Raw genomic sequence first — 14,362 nt, 5'->3', positions numbered from 1 at the left:
TAGCAGCTGAAAAGTATGACAATAGAGAAGAATGACTCATGTGGAGGTCAGAACAGGAAAATAGAAGCAGAGAATTCTGAAATCACAATTACAAACAAGCTCTTTATTCTTCTGAGTTTGGCCTCTTCCTCCACAACACAGGAATATCACAAGTCCTACAAAATTACTCCTTGTAAAGGAAAATTAAGCAAAATAGATTAACTATTACTCTTGATTTTTTTTAAACTACTGGGAATGCTAGGGGTGTTTTTTTCTTCAACTAGCAGTGCCCTAACAAATATTTAACAAATAAACCCATTCTTATCTACATCAATAAATTCTCCCCTTCAGCTGGAGAACACAGGTGGGAGTATGCATGGAATTTGATAATCATCTCATGCATCTCTCTGCTCTGATCAAGGAGTGACTGTCAAAGAGTTCTTCCTGTCTCTTTTCAAATTGTTGTTAACCTAGCTGAAAAGAGAGCTAAATCTCAAGGATACGTTTTTCTAGTTTATGAAATAATTGGAAAAGTAATTATGCAGGTAAATAATATGATGATGTAATTTCACTGCTTGGTTTGAGAAAAAATTGCAATTCCTCGTGTCAACAAATGGTAGCTGAGAAGTAAAGAAGAGTGTTGCTCAGAATATTACCCTTAAATCCCATCTGCTTACACACTAATTTAAGGCTTTCTCCCTATCTGGCATTTTTATTCAGACAATGACATGGAAGGCAGCCAGCCTGCAGAAAGAACCCCAGATGAAGTAACAGCTCTATTATTCAAAATACGTTGGAATCTTCAATGATTATTTTAACAAAAGCCAAGTCAGTAAAGGGAAACTTTACTGGTTTCCACTTCATGACAGAGAGAGATTAAAAAGACATCTACTAACATTTGCCAAATAGAGATGGAAACTATTAGAAAAAACAACTTCCCATTCAAATGGATATTGCAAACAAGAAGGCATAAAAAGAAAAGGAAAACCAAAGAAGAACTTGACAATATAGCATTATGTGCTTCAGAAAAAATATGACGGAGTGGATTTGCTTTTCAAAAAGTTTCACTGCAGAAAGAGAAAACAGAAGATGACATTCAGAATAATTTAAAAAAAGACATAAGAAAACATGCATTTCTTACCCATTCTGTATAGCAGCTGTTGGATCGTAAGTCAAAGCCATGCCAGCCTGCACATAGTAAGGGAAGAAAAACAGATTTTTACTATTACTGAAGGAAAAGGGGAAAAAGAAAAAAAAAAGACATGAAACATATTCAAAGCCAATATGAATAAAAACTGTATGCAACTTAAATAGAAATTTAAATTCTCAAGGGAAGCTCAGATGGCCAAAAGCAGCATGGACAGATTGGGTACCTCCCCAGCCTGAGAGATCACTGAGAAACAGATCTGTTCAGTCTGTTGGTTGCCATCTTTCCACAACATTTAGGGAAAATGGTGAGGTTTTTTTGCACCAGTATCAATTAATAACTCCGCTGAAATTAATGACTTTACAGCTGATTATTCACTATAACAAGACAGGCCCAAATCCTGCTGCTGCTTGTGAGATGGGTGGTTGGGAAATATTCCAAAGCCAACTGCATGAGAGCTTCACAGGAAGGAGTCTCATCTTTCTACAAAGGTCACACCCTGCATGACCCCTGCCTACAGTTTCTGTGAGGTGTACCTCATAGTTAAGAGTTAATTCATTACCATGAGACAAGAAACAAAAAATGGGCTGTGAAGCAGAAAAGCTTGAGCTTTCAAACAAAGCTTTTAAAATACTTCAGAGGTCTGGACAGCAAAAGAATTTGTTAATGTGTTACACAGAACTTTCCAACTGCCATTTGCCACCAGGCAGACCGTGACCTGTGCAAAAGGATTTGGCAGTGTCAAAACATTGTCCAGCTAACAACTGTCATCCCTGCCACCGTCAGCAGACATATCCACAGGTACCACAGGAAAGGCAGAGAGAGAGCAGGGCTGCAGACAGTATTAAGCACTCTATCTTATGCTCCAACATAGCAGTCAAGGTCGTGCAGAAAAGACCTTTTTTTCCCCCAGCATTTACCTAAAGACATGGAACTGACAATCTCTCCTCCCACATACTGCATTTGCTTTGACTTTTTTGCTTTCCTTATCGATTTTTATCCCTCCCTTTGTGAAATGCTTTCCAATGTAAGACTACCAAGAGATGAGAAGTTTCCTTTGTGCAGGGTAAGAAGCACAATGGAGAGAAACTCTATTGCTCAAGGTGCTGCTCTCCCTGTGGGAGCAGCTGAAAAAACACCACGGCACCCTTCCACCCCAAGACACTGTATTCCTCTTCATTTTTCAGACATATCCTGTGCTTGTTGCCTGAGACAGGCAGCATTTTCTTCAAGGACAGATGCTTTACCAACCACGTGGCATGGTCTGTGCTCCTGCTGGGAGCTTTTCGTGCCCCTAAAGCCATCTACCAAAGCACTTCTGAATAATGGCACCTGCCCCCTTCCAGATGGCTGCACAGACAGGTCAGAAAGCGCCTGGGCTTGGCTGCTTCCCAGGCAGGCAGGTGAGCAGCCAGGGTAAAGGCACTGGTGACGAGCAGGCAGAGAGTGGGCAGCACTCCTGGAAGAGCTGGGTTACCCCAGCAGCTGCAAACTGGTCTAAGAGGAGGCGGTCCAAATTTCCAGAGGCCAAAAATAATTTCTGATGTGAAAGACCAGGTTTCATGCTACTTTGTGCTGCCAAAAAAAAAGGCTCGTGTCCTTATTAAATTTGTATATTTCTCTCATTATTCTTTTAAGCAGATGCTAGGGCAAATGTTTTGCTTTATGAAAATGCCACTGTTTTAATAAAATATGTAGTCTCTCCCAAGCAAAGGACAATTCAGCAGACTAAGTCCAAGGACATGTGGCTATTTTTGAAAGAAGTATTGATTTAACACAAAGAGAAACAAAATGGCTATTTCTGCAAGTTTTAAATGTCAGAGACCTGAATTTAGGGAGACTCAAACCACTAATGATTTTGATGTAAAAAATAAATTAGCTTAGAGAATCATAATCCCTTACTTGGTTTTATATTCTTATGTCTTATGCATGCTCAGCACATTATACTGTTTAGTAAGGTTGCATTAATTACTAAAGGAAATGTAGAAATTTCCAAACAAAAGAGAAAAGAAAACTTTTTGGCTGCAATTCATTTTTGAGGAAACATACTGTCTTGTTTTCCTTTCTCTTTTCAACATGTACAAAATTTGTTATTGCTCTCTTTTTCTATTCCTGCACTGGTGAAGACAACTTAAATATTATGTACAAACCCTAGAGGGCCAGAAAAAATTATTTCTAACATTTTTTAAAATATTCTTTAAAATAACTTAAGATGTTCCCTTTAAATTGAGGTGTTTACATTTTACCTCTCATCTCATGTCTACTCAGACTAACAAAAAAATTATAATTTCTTGGGAAAGGACAAATCCAAGTTTTCTAAATTAAGGAATTTCTAGATCTAGTTATCCTTAGAGTTGCTGGATCAGGGCTCACTATATCCTGCAGCTTGCATTAGTGACTGGGGGATAAAATGCAACAAGGTAGGTGGGTCTAGGAGGAAAAGTGAAAATAAACTACTGGCCTTATTTTAGTTTCTTTGACATAAATAACAATGAAGGTGCAGGAATGAAAACCTACAGCAGCTCTTTCACTTGGTGTCTACGTGAGACCTGCAAACATGTTTGTGCCACTTTCATTTACTTTTCTCATGGATATTTGAGCACATGACCATGGCATGGACACTCAGCTCGCCCTCCAATCCCATCCCAGACCTGTGTGTGGGTCCATGTAGACAAACTGCACAAACTCAGTTCTCTATATTGGTATTAAGAACGGGGGACACAGCTGTGATCCTGAAAAGCACAAAATATGATAGGATAGACACTCATCTCCTCTTTATCCATGTCCCATATCTCTACTGCATGGAGACAGATTCCGAGAATCTGTTCAAGTACTTCAGCAGTGACCACTATAAATATCACCATCACATTTACCAGTAAATGAAAAGTCTCACATTGGACAAATAGGACACAGCGTGTGGCCATGTGTGCATATGGTAACCACCTACAGCTGGCCCAGTAACATTGCTAATATCCCCCGTTGCTGCATAGCCTTAAACAGCTGCTATTTCAAATAGCTGCTAACACAGGACTATTTACTTCTTTCTCATCAAGTTGTATAATTTCTCCCCACAAAATTATGCTGGCTGAAAGCCCAGGAGTGGCAACACTTAGCCTGGACCGGTCAAAGATTTATGGTCTGAAGCATCCTCATTCATCAGGAATAAAAACTGATGAGCAATAATAACTTACTGGAAAATTGTCTGAACTTTCCTCCATAGCAGACAAACAGAAATTCCAAAAATACCAAATGCAGAATATTAGAATTGGCCTCAGACTTCTGTGTGAGAGCTATATTCAATTCTGTTGAAATCAGAATTGAATATAGCCATCATAGTGCTAATACAGGCTGAACTACACCAAGCACTGGCTGGTGCCTCTAGAGCAGCCCTCTGCTGTGCTGAGACTTTTTTCTTCTGGGCCTTTTCACCCACTGGTTTGCTTGTGTCTCAGTAGAAGGAGAGGGTCTTATTCTTTCCTCTCATAGTGACACTTCCTGATAAAATGGCACCAGAGGGAGTGGCACTGATGATGGAATGCTACTTTAGGAAAGTATTTGTCACATAAATCTTCTATTAAGGAACAACTGAACCACATAATTTTCATGCCACTCAGCCAGATAATGGCCCTAGAATCAGCAACTGAATGAAAACACACTAATAGAAATAAAGGTCATTCTTAATGACTACTGGTCTGTTCAGAAAGTCAGGTGACAAAGAAATGAACTCAGCTTGTTAAAAATATTGATTTTTTAAAAAATATTACTTAAACCATATGAGTCTATCTCTTATTTTTAACAAAGTGTCTGAACTTAAAGGACATGTGGAAAGAATGAAAGTTTTTGTTACTTTTTGCTGCAGTTTTCTAACTGTTGACATCAGTGAAAGAGGTTCTAAGAACAAGAGATTCAGCCTGCACTTCTCTTTAAATTTAAGCTCTTTCATTCAATAGAGAGCAGGAAATATCAAAAAGCATCTGGAAAACAAGGGTTTCCCCAGGAAGTTTGAAGGCCTTTTGTTCAACACTTTACTGTGAAAATTTTTCCATGGGCAAAGACAAGATGTTCTGTTTCTGGTTTAATTTTTTTCCCCTCTTTTTATGACTTGAACATAAGATATCTGATCTTCAATATCAGGTGAAATGAAGTGGGTTTATTATTTCTCTACCCAATCCCTGTGATATCTCAAGAAAAAACTTAGCAGTGCAGTTTCTGCCTTCCAGCAAATATAAATACCTATAAATGACCAATTTCTTCTGTGCATCTTCAGTGCAGCCCAGCATCCTCTGTGCTGCTGGGAAGCTGCTTTCATGCACAACTTCACCATCATATCCCCATATCTACTCTCAGTGCACGTCTTTCCAGCACTGTGCAAAAATTCACAATATCAACCTGCTACAGATGTGCTACACTTCCTCCTCAGAGGTGAGACTTCCACATCATCTCCTCAAACCTGCCCTGGCCAGCCTCTGCCCAGTGCTGGAGCGCCTCTGCCAGGGCAGGCTGCTGCCACTGCAGGACCTCAGGCTGTGCAGGAGGCCACAGCCCATTGGAAAAAAAATGGAGAGGCCTGGAAATTAAAAAGGGGTGAAGCCCATGGATGTGGTGGGCTTTCCAAGCAGAAATCCCCCTGGATTTCTCCTCCTTAAGGTGAGATTTGGAAAGGTAAGGTCGTACACTTGAACTTAAGGGATTTCTGTGGTGAACTGACATGGGTGTTAGACAAAAAGAAAAGTCTGTCCTCCAAATCTCCACAGACTCAGAGCTTCCCCCTTTCCCACTGCAGGACTGCCATCCCAAGGCATGCTCTTGGCTACTACAGTTGAATCAATTGAAATTTCAACACTCAGATTCCTGTACTTGTTTTTTTTTCCATCACTAATATCTGCCAGGCATCACAACACAAGGATCTCTTGTGCCCTGACAGAAGATACCCTTATTGAAATGCTTTGAAGAAAGAAGAGAGTAGGGAAAAGAAATCGTCAACCCAGATGAGATTAATGCAAAGTACTGATTTTATAAAATAAGTTCAGTCACCAGTAAAATTAACTTGGCAGAATTCCTTTCTTTGATTATTTAAACAGTTCTGACAAAAATATTTAACATTATTAGAAAGACTTTTGAATTTAATTGTGAATAGCTGCCCCACCTTTCCTTTTTAGAGAAGGAGAAATCAAGAATATAAATGTGACACCTCTTAGACATCTACATGCATATGAAAGGAAGGGAGCATTTCCCAGTGATGTGTGCTCCTTAGGCAGCTGCAGGTTCTGAGTAGAAAAGTGTTGTGGAGAGGAAAGTACACTATTGTTGTCAAACTTGGGAAGTGATTCATGAACCTCAGAACATCAGAGACTGCTCTGATAAACACAATAACAAGTTCAGATACTCAAATGAATGACAAGAAACCCTTTTGTCCTACAGAACTGGAATGGAAGTCTGACATACACAGCTTCTGTTCTTGGGATTGAGTCACTTTCTTCTCACTTCAACTCATCTTATTAGTTAAAATACAAGCGCCGAAACTACAAAACTGAAAAAAAAAAACAAACCAAAAACCCAAAACCAAAAGAGAACATATATAATATAACACAATTATTCTGTTTCCACAGCCACTCAATACATTCCACCATGTCATCTTCAGGTCTATGAATGATCTGCTTTTGGGGATCTGATATCCCCATTCTGCCATGAGTGTGATCCAGTGCTGTATCAGCTGTGTATTACACTCACATTGCACATTAGGTGTGTGTGCTGTAGTGAGTTAGGAAGAATTCTAGGGGTGGCTGGCAGCACTCCTGATATCTATTAGGGATACAACAGAAAAAGGTATGTCCTTTCCCCATTTCCAACATTTGTTTATTCTGCCTAAGAAAACACTGTTTTAGCGGCAGAATTTGGAGGAAAACCCAACTGCAGGAAAATCTCCAGGGCAAATGGCATGACATTTTTCACCAGAGAAGGAAATTCAAACTAAAATGAAAACAAAGAAAACTGATCTCTAAGGACAGGTACATTGCTGATTCTATTTTAACCAAACCATGGCCCTTTTAAAATCCTGATTACATTGACAGTGATTTCATGTAGGCTATTGGTTTAAAATATTTTTATGTTCTTTATAAGCTCAAAATCCAAACTGATCTTTGGTATTTGAGCCACTGAGGCCTCTTTTCAAAATGTTGCCCACAGCAACAGCACCTTGTGTCACTATTCAAGATCTTTTCACCTACTGGTCAGTTATCTTTTGCCCTTCTCTTTCTCCCTCCGGAGAGAGGGCTTTTCAGGTTCAATGCCTCTCTCTATTAAACTGAGCTTTTGTTGAAAATAAGCATGCAAAGTGCCAATGTTTAACTTACAGGCATGCTAAATATATATAGTAAATGTCTTTGTGGGTTGTTTACATATAAGGGTACTAGTGCTTATCTCAACAGAACTGGGAATTGTCTCTCATAGCAAAGAAAAGTTACTTGTCCAGGTATAAGAAAAGTTACTTGTCTAGACGCCCAGGATTACAGAACACAACTAAGTAGTACCTATCTCCTTGGAAGCATTTTAAAAAATCCATGCCTGAGTTATAAATAGGCCTGGAATAGAACTGCAAATCATTTCTAAACGCATGTGCTGGTAAAGAAGAGACCATTGGCACCAGGATCAATTGCTTCACCCTTCACTGGTACTGACTTTACAAAAAATCTGGGAAGTGTCTTACCTATTGTATGTTTTTCTCTCTAAACTGTTGTTTGCATTAGGCAAAGTTGTAATGAATAGTGGATAAAAAGAGAAACGGTTACAAAAGCAACATTCCCAAACTATCTGGTCATTTTATTTTCTTAAGAAAGAATTAAAAACATGCTTAATTCTTTGGATATTCCATGAACTGAGCTTGAAAGAAAATAAAGTAGTAAAGAGTAAGGAGGAAGAGAAGAAAGGGAAGGAAAGGAAGGTAACCTATTGGCTGTTCAGAAATAAAAAATGTAACTTAGATTATGGAAGCAAAAAAGCAATCAATGGAAGAATTATTAGTGACAATTATTGAATATCATTACAGACATCAGACCAAATTCAATGCATTCAATGCTGCATCTCACTGTTGTGATACATGCAACAATACTGTAAGGGCGGTACTCTCTTACAAGACAATGTAGCTATTTAAATAGCACAAATTTTACAGAAACTTGCAAATGAAATATCAAAGAGTTCAAAATACTGTGACCATTAAAAAAACCTTAATCACATTGGGTTGACCAGACGTAGAAAAGTTACAATTTCTAGAAAACAGTAATAAACTTTAGGCAGAATTCTCCCTGTCTATCACGTAATTTTCGAATAAACCTGCTCTTAAATACATGTATCAAAAGACTTTATTTCTGAATAACCAAAGCAAGGTTTCATTAAATCTGCAAAAGAAGATTATGCTGCAAAATTTATGTTGCAGTTTTTAATCCATTCTGATCTCATTTTGTGACTACACTTGATTCCCTGGGTGCATTTTTGACTAAAACATTTTTGGAGATTTATGTCACCCACCTCTAGACTTGTCAATTGCAATTTAAAGGTAAATTGAATCAAATATTTTACAGACAGAATTTGAATATAATTATCCTCTATCACCATCTCGATATAATCTTGTCAGGTTAAGTTTCAAAACAGAGTGCTTAATTAAACCAGTGTGAGGAGAAGCTAGCCCAAAAAAGCTAGCCCAATTTCTGAACTTTGTGCAGAAATTATGTCAGTTGCTGGGTCAGAATTTCACTGCAAATATTTCCAACACTTGCAGGTTTCACTGTACATTTATTGCACCTGTCTATTAGATGCCTATTTTGACAGCCTAATATAAAGCCATCACTAATATAACCTCTCAGCTCTGTAGTCCAAAACTGGTCAACCATCACAAACACTCGGTTAAATGTCTCAGTAAATCTGCTGAACATTTCCTGAGACTCCAAACAAGAGTGTAAGGGTAAGGACTAGAAAGCGCTACTCAAGATCTGCCATTCTTCCCTGGTTACAACTGGCCAAATAACCAAGCACCAAACCCACCCCCCACCCAGACCTCCCAAAAATCCCTAGAGAAATGCAGTGTGTTCCTAAATATTTGACTTTAAAAGGGCAGACAATTTAACAGCCAATTATGTATGGTTATGAAGTAATCTACAAAGATGTAAGATAGCAATTTCTACTGCATTCTGCGATATGACCTGACAACTTCACAAAAAACCAGAAGAAATCCTGTCTTACAAAATTCCATAGAAGCTCTTCATAATAGAGAGCAAAACCTCTGAGAACAGCATGACCAGAGACACACCACTACAGCAAATCTGCTCCTCCCCACTAAATCTCCTGGCATTCCCTCCCTAGAGCAGAGCACTGGGCACAGCTCAAGTCTGAGGCCAGTGACAGAACCGTTGCTGTCATTTCTCTGGGATCTGCCCTTCCGAGAAATAATCCTTCTGCACGCTCAGTGCTAAGGCTGGTTAAACCTCAGATGTTTTAGAAATGCCTTTCACTGAAGTGTTCAAGAATGCAAAGGCTTATCTGAGCAATAGCCAAAATACATCTTGGTCTAGATACCACAGGATTTGGCCAGGGTGAGAACACTAAGGGAATAATCTCTTGGATGCTGTTTCAATACTTTTCTTAGGGGAAGAAACCAACAAAGAGCAGAGATGTAGGGAGTATTTCCAGGTCCCATTTGTCATCAGAACTATGACACTCGTCATAGATCAGTTATTTTCATTACTCACCACCTGTTCTTTTAAAAAGAAATTAATAGAAATGAAAACCTACAGAAATAACTGTAGGAGGGTTACTCAAGTGCTGCTACCTAAAGAACAACTGAATGATAGATTGTTTTTAGAATAAGATTGTTAAAGGACAAAGAGTTTGAAAAACTTTATTGCATATGAAATATAAGAGTAATTATACAGAAAGATTTTACATTGGAAATAAGAAAACTAACAGTGGCGAAGAAATTCAATAAAGGAGGGACCCTAAAAGAGAACATGCATTCTTGTCTTAGATGCTCTGGGTAGTAACTATCCAATGTGCAACAAGGTATTAACCAGATGTTAGTAAACAGAGAAAATCTGAGAAAATCTAGTCTGAAATCGTATCTTTACCATCTGTTCATGTTTGTACATTATACCATGACAACAGCTCTGCACTCGACTGCAATCAACAACAAGGAATGGTGTCTTCCAGCACTGAAAATCAGTTTTTAAGTGTTGATACTACAAACACACCAGCCACACCTTGCCTCCAGGTCACCAGGATATCACTGTGCTTAATAGGCATCATTCCACCAGCAACAAATGAACCACAGAAGATGCAATAAGCTGATGCCCTGAGGCCACAAGCATAATGGTGACTTGCTGGCTTTAACTTTATATTCTCTTTTATTATTGATTTGAACTGAAGGAAGTATAAAACAGCGGAGATAATAGCTGTGATAGCATTTACTTTTTAAACAATGATTTAGAGGTCTTTAAAATATGATTTGTTGACCTTATTGTTGTCTCCTATACATAAATCTTTGTTTTTCAAGCTATGTATAGGCTGACCTGAGTCTACTGCTTGAAGTACTTCCTGGGCACTTATTCCTCAGTAGATCCCTAATATAACAAACCATAATGGCTCCTGAGAAAATAACTCCATTTTTTGAGACACACGATGTAAAATACTGCAATGAGCCTTTGGAGACTTCTACAATGTCCTTGTGTCTGCCACACTGGGATTTTCATCCCACAGAGCTAAAAAGGGACCCTTTGCTATTGGAACAGTGTAGAAAAACCATGGAATGGTGGGAGAAATTGCTACACTTTCAAAAGGCCTTTGTTTTGGGAGCTCACCAATAGTGCTAGAGTATATATGTCATAAACTAATGGTCTGAAAAGTATTAGCTAGAAAAATCAAGTAGTTACAAAAAATCAGGAATACCCTAGAAACATGTGGCTCAGAATCAGCAAATAATTTTCTTTTTTTGGTTTTTTTTAGTTTGCCTTGTAAAATTGAAATAAACATAGCAACACTCACCCCTCCTCCACCAAAAAGAGACACCTTTTATGGCTGCTTAGGATAGAAATACTTGCAAGTCCTTCAGCCTCCATAGCTAACACCATGTATAAGCAGACACTGTGATCAGATCTACCTTATTTGTTCAAGTTTTTTTTCAGTAATAAAATTCAAAAACAGTAAACAAACTCTTGAAGAATCAAAAAAATTGCCTTTCTTATTTCACCCTCATATGGAGTCACTTCACACAGAAAAGAAACTCCAGTAACAGACTCCTTGCAGCAGAGCAGAGAGCAACCATTAGATTATTTTAAATGTTGTATACATGATGCAGCTGAGGCTACTGTAAATTGCTTTGTCTTGAACAGCATGAAGAGCTCAGCTGAGATAAGCTTTCAGAAAACTTTTACATGGACCCTACATCTCGATGCACATCTCTCTTTTGGAACAGCTCTCATATTCCCTAAGGATATTTTACCACCAGAAACTAGACAGAGGAAATAACATTGCTGAGTTGCTTCAGTGCAAATTGATTTGGTTTGTAAAAGGCACACCTTGGTTGCTGATGGCTCACCAGTAAGAGAATCCTCAGCTCAGGTCTGCCTGCAGAGCACTCACAGTGGGACCAGGCTGTGCACAGATCCAACCAAGCTCGGAAATTCTCCTTTCCTGTAACTTTACACTCTGCACATTATCAAAAACCTCCATCTCCCCACTGCTTACATAGCTTTTTCTGTATGAAACTATTACATTTTGTGTGCAATCTGATTTCTTCACAGTCTGAAAGGTAGACTTCCAGGTCTGTCGCTGACTTCTGCCAAACCCCAGGAAAATAATTGCTACGTGGCACTTACCTCTCCTTCTCTGGGCCACGGCCTTCCATTCTGTGTGTATTTGCTTTGATTCTGGCGCTTCTTTTGCCCTCCATCAGCAAATTTGCACAGCAAAGGCTCAGTGGGGGCTGTGAAGACAAGAAACCCAGTCTATATTAGCATCCCCCCCAAAGAAAGTGATTATACCAGCAACAGTAGTGCTTTGTAATACTGATCTTTTGAAGTAAAATCTTGCCTTCTGCAGATATTTTTTGCCTCTTTTAGCCTTGACTCTACTGGCAGCTGTTCTTATTAACTAAGCTTCAAAAAATATATACTGGCAGCCCTTAAAAGAATTTAGCAAATATTGTTGAAAAAATAATCAGCCTACGCAGAATGTTAAGTTGCTGTAGTGGAACAGCATAGTCAGGCATTAGTTCCAGCTAAGTTAGACACGTATTCTTGACCAGCATTAGTGCAAGGATAAACACTGCTTTACTAAAGCAGCTTTCTGTTTTTAATTGTAAAACCTTTGCAAGAACCTGCTTAAGGAATAAGTCTTCTCACTATTTTGGTGTTTCTCAACATCCAGTCCTTTAAAAATCTGACTAAACAGACTAAAATGGAGACTTTTGCCAAGCCCGGTCCAATCAGCTTTCTTTTTCCTCTTAACTCCTTCTTTTAAGCAAGTTGGCAGCTGAGAAAACCCTTTTCCTCTCCAAGTGAGATCTGGAGTGTGTGAATACAATAGTCAGGAGGGGCCAGAGTCCCAGGAAGAAAGGATAATCAGAGCACTGCACACCCTGAAATGCTGCCCATAATAGGGCCCCCTAGAGAAGAAATTAACACACATCAAACGGGCACAGCAGGAAGGGAACTTGGTGTCTTGGGATCTCTTTCCCATCTACCCAGCTTTTCACAGACTCCTAAAATATTTTTTTAGCCAAAACTTTAATTACTCTGCTGGTGGGAGCTTGTCTCTCCTGCTTAATCCTTAAAAGGAGGGCCAAATTCTACCCACTCACATACACTAGGTGTCTGTTAGGGTTGTGCTTTATTGCCTACATCAGCAGAGAAGTAAACCAATATCTGCCCGTTTGAAAGAAACCTAAAAATCATGTGTCACATCTGAGTCTCTTCAGGAATCTTTGAGTTCCCAGGCATGATAAGCCTGTAATTAATTAACCAAGAGTTTTCATGGAAAAACTAAGAAATCTGGCTTTTTTCCTTCCCATTTCCTGTTTCTGGGAGGTTAGAAATATTGAAACAATACAACTGCAGAGACATGAAGAAAATTTTTGGGTAGGGGGGCTAATCAAGTTGTTCACTGATTTATTTGTAAGAAAAATTATGATTTGGTTAAGGGACAAGTTCATGTGGTATTGAAACAAATTAACCTCCACCAACCTCCTGATTATAGCCAATTCAAAATGGGTCAGAAAGTATAAATTAAAACTCTGATCACCTAAAAACTGCAACCAAGAAACAATGCACAGAGAGAATCTCACATCAAAACCACAATTTTGCATTAGGACAGTATCACTTTGGCTACTTCTGAAGCTACAACAGCTTTGTTTTTTCATTACCATTTTATACAGGCTGGTAATTTTCAAGGTTACTAGAAACTGAACTGCAGGAAACAATCCATTATTGGCAGAAAGCTCGACTGTGTGACCCCAGAGGTCCTTCCCCACCTCCAACTTTGATTACTGTATCAGATTTTTCTAGAAACAGTGCTCAGCCAACCATTTTAAATTTAAAATAATGAAGGTTTAAAAGCATCTAGGTGGCTATGGAGATTCTTTCTGCAGATGGAGAGACTTCACAGGGCTGATTGCCCTGTGCTTTCACTGGTTTTGCTCCATGGCCTGATGCTGCATGATTTCAGAGTTCACTTTGATGTGATTGTGAGGGAGGAGCAGGTGCTAAGCCAGCATTAGAGAAAGGCCTATTAAACATCACATCTGAAGCTTCAAAAGCTTTTTGTTTTAAGCACTGAACAACTACCAAGGAACGTATGATACCATCAGGAGGACCATGCAAAAATCATCTGCACAGTGGATATTTACGCACGCCCTGATCATCTGCTAATGAACACATCTGGTATCAGCCCATGTACTGTGATGTGGTTTAACAAGCTAGGAAACCTACACATCCTCTCTCTCTATTTAGCCAACCACAAATAGGAAGCTGTTACCATTTCCAGAATTCCCCTCTCCAGCATTACCATCTGATAACCTCATATTTGTTAATTAGTGGCTTCCTAAGGTTGATTGAGATTGAACAGAGCTACCAAACAACTTTACTAACCTCATCTAGAAAAAAATGTGAAAAAATATTGCATAGACTTTTCAGGAAATTGGAAAGAAGGTGGAAAAGGACAATGCCCTACACAGGCAAGTTTCTGCATGGGAAG

At 38.9% G+C, this 14,362-nt stretch overlaps 1 protein-coding gene across 6 annotated transcripts in view; it reads right to left on the bottom strand.

Moving 5' to 3' along the window:
• The window catches only part of RBMS3 (RNA binding motif single stranded interacting protein 3), a 712,273-nt gene that overhangs the window by 77,160 nt on the left and 620,751 nt on the right, over nt 1-14,362 (bottom strand). For all 6 annotated transcript variants that reach the window (XM_030969590.1, XM_030969580.1, XM_030969574.1 and 3 more), the window contains 2 exons: nt 11,989-12,095; nt 1,121-1,167 (listed from right to left, as the gene is read on the bottom strand). In XM_030969590.1, coding sequence (XP_030825450.1) covers nt 1,121-1,167; nt 11,989-12,095 — 154 coding nt within the window. The remainder of the gene's footprint in view (nt 1-1,120; nt 1,168-11,988; nt 12,096-14,362) is intronic.

Source organism: Camarhynchus parvulus, chromosome 2 (assembly GCF_901933205.1).
Source record: "Camarhynchus parvulus chromosome 2, STF_HiC, whole genome shotgun sequence".
NCBI classification, from domain to species: domain Eukaryota; kingdom Metazoa; phylum Chordata; class Aves; order Passeriformes; family Thraupidae; genus Camarhynchus; species Camarhynchus parvulus.
This window is presented reverse-complemented; position numbering and strand designations above follow the sequence as displayed.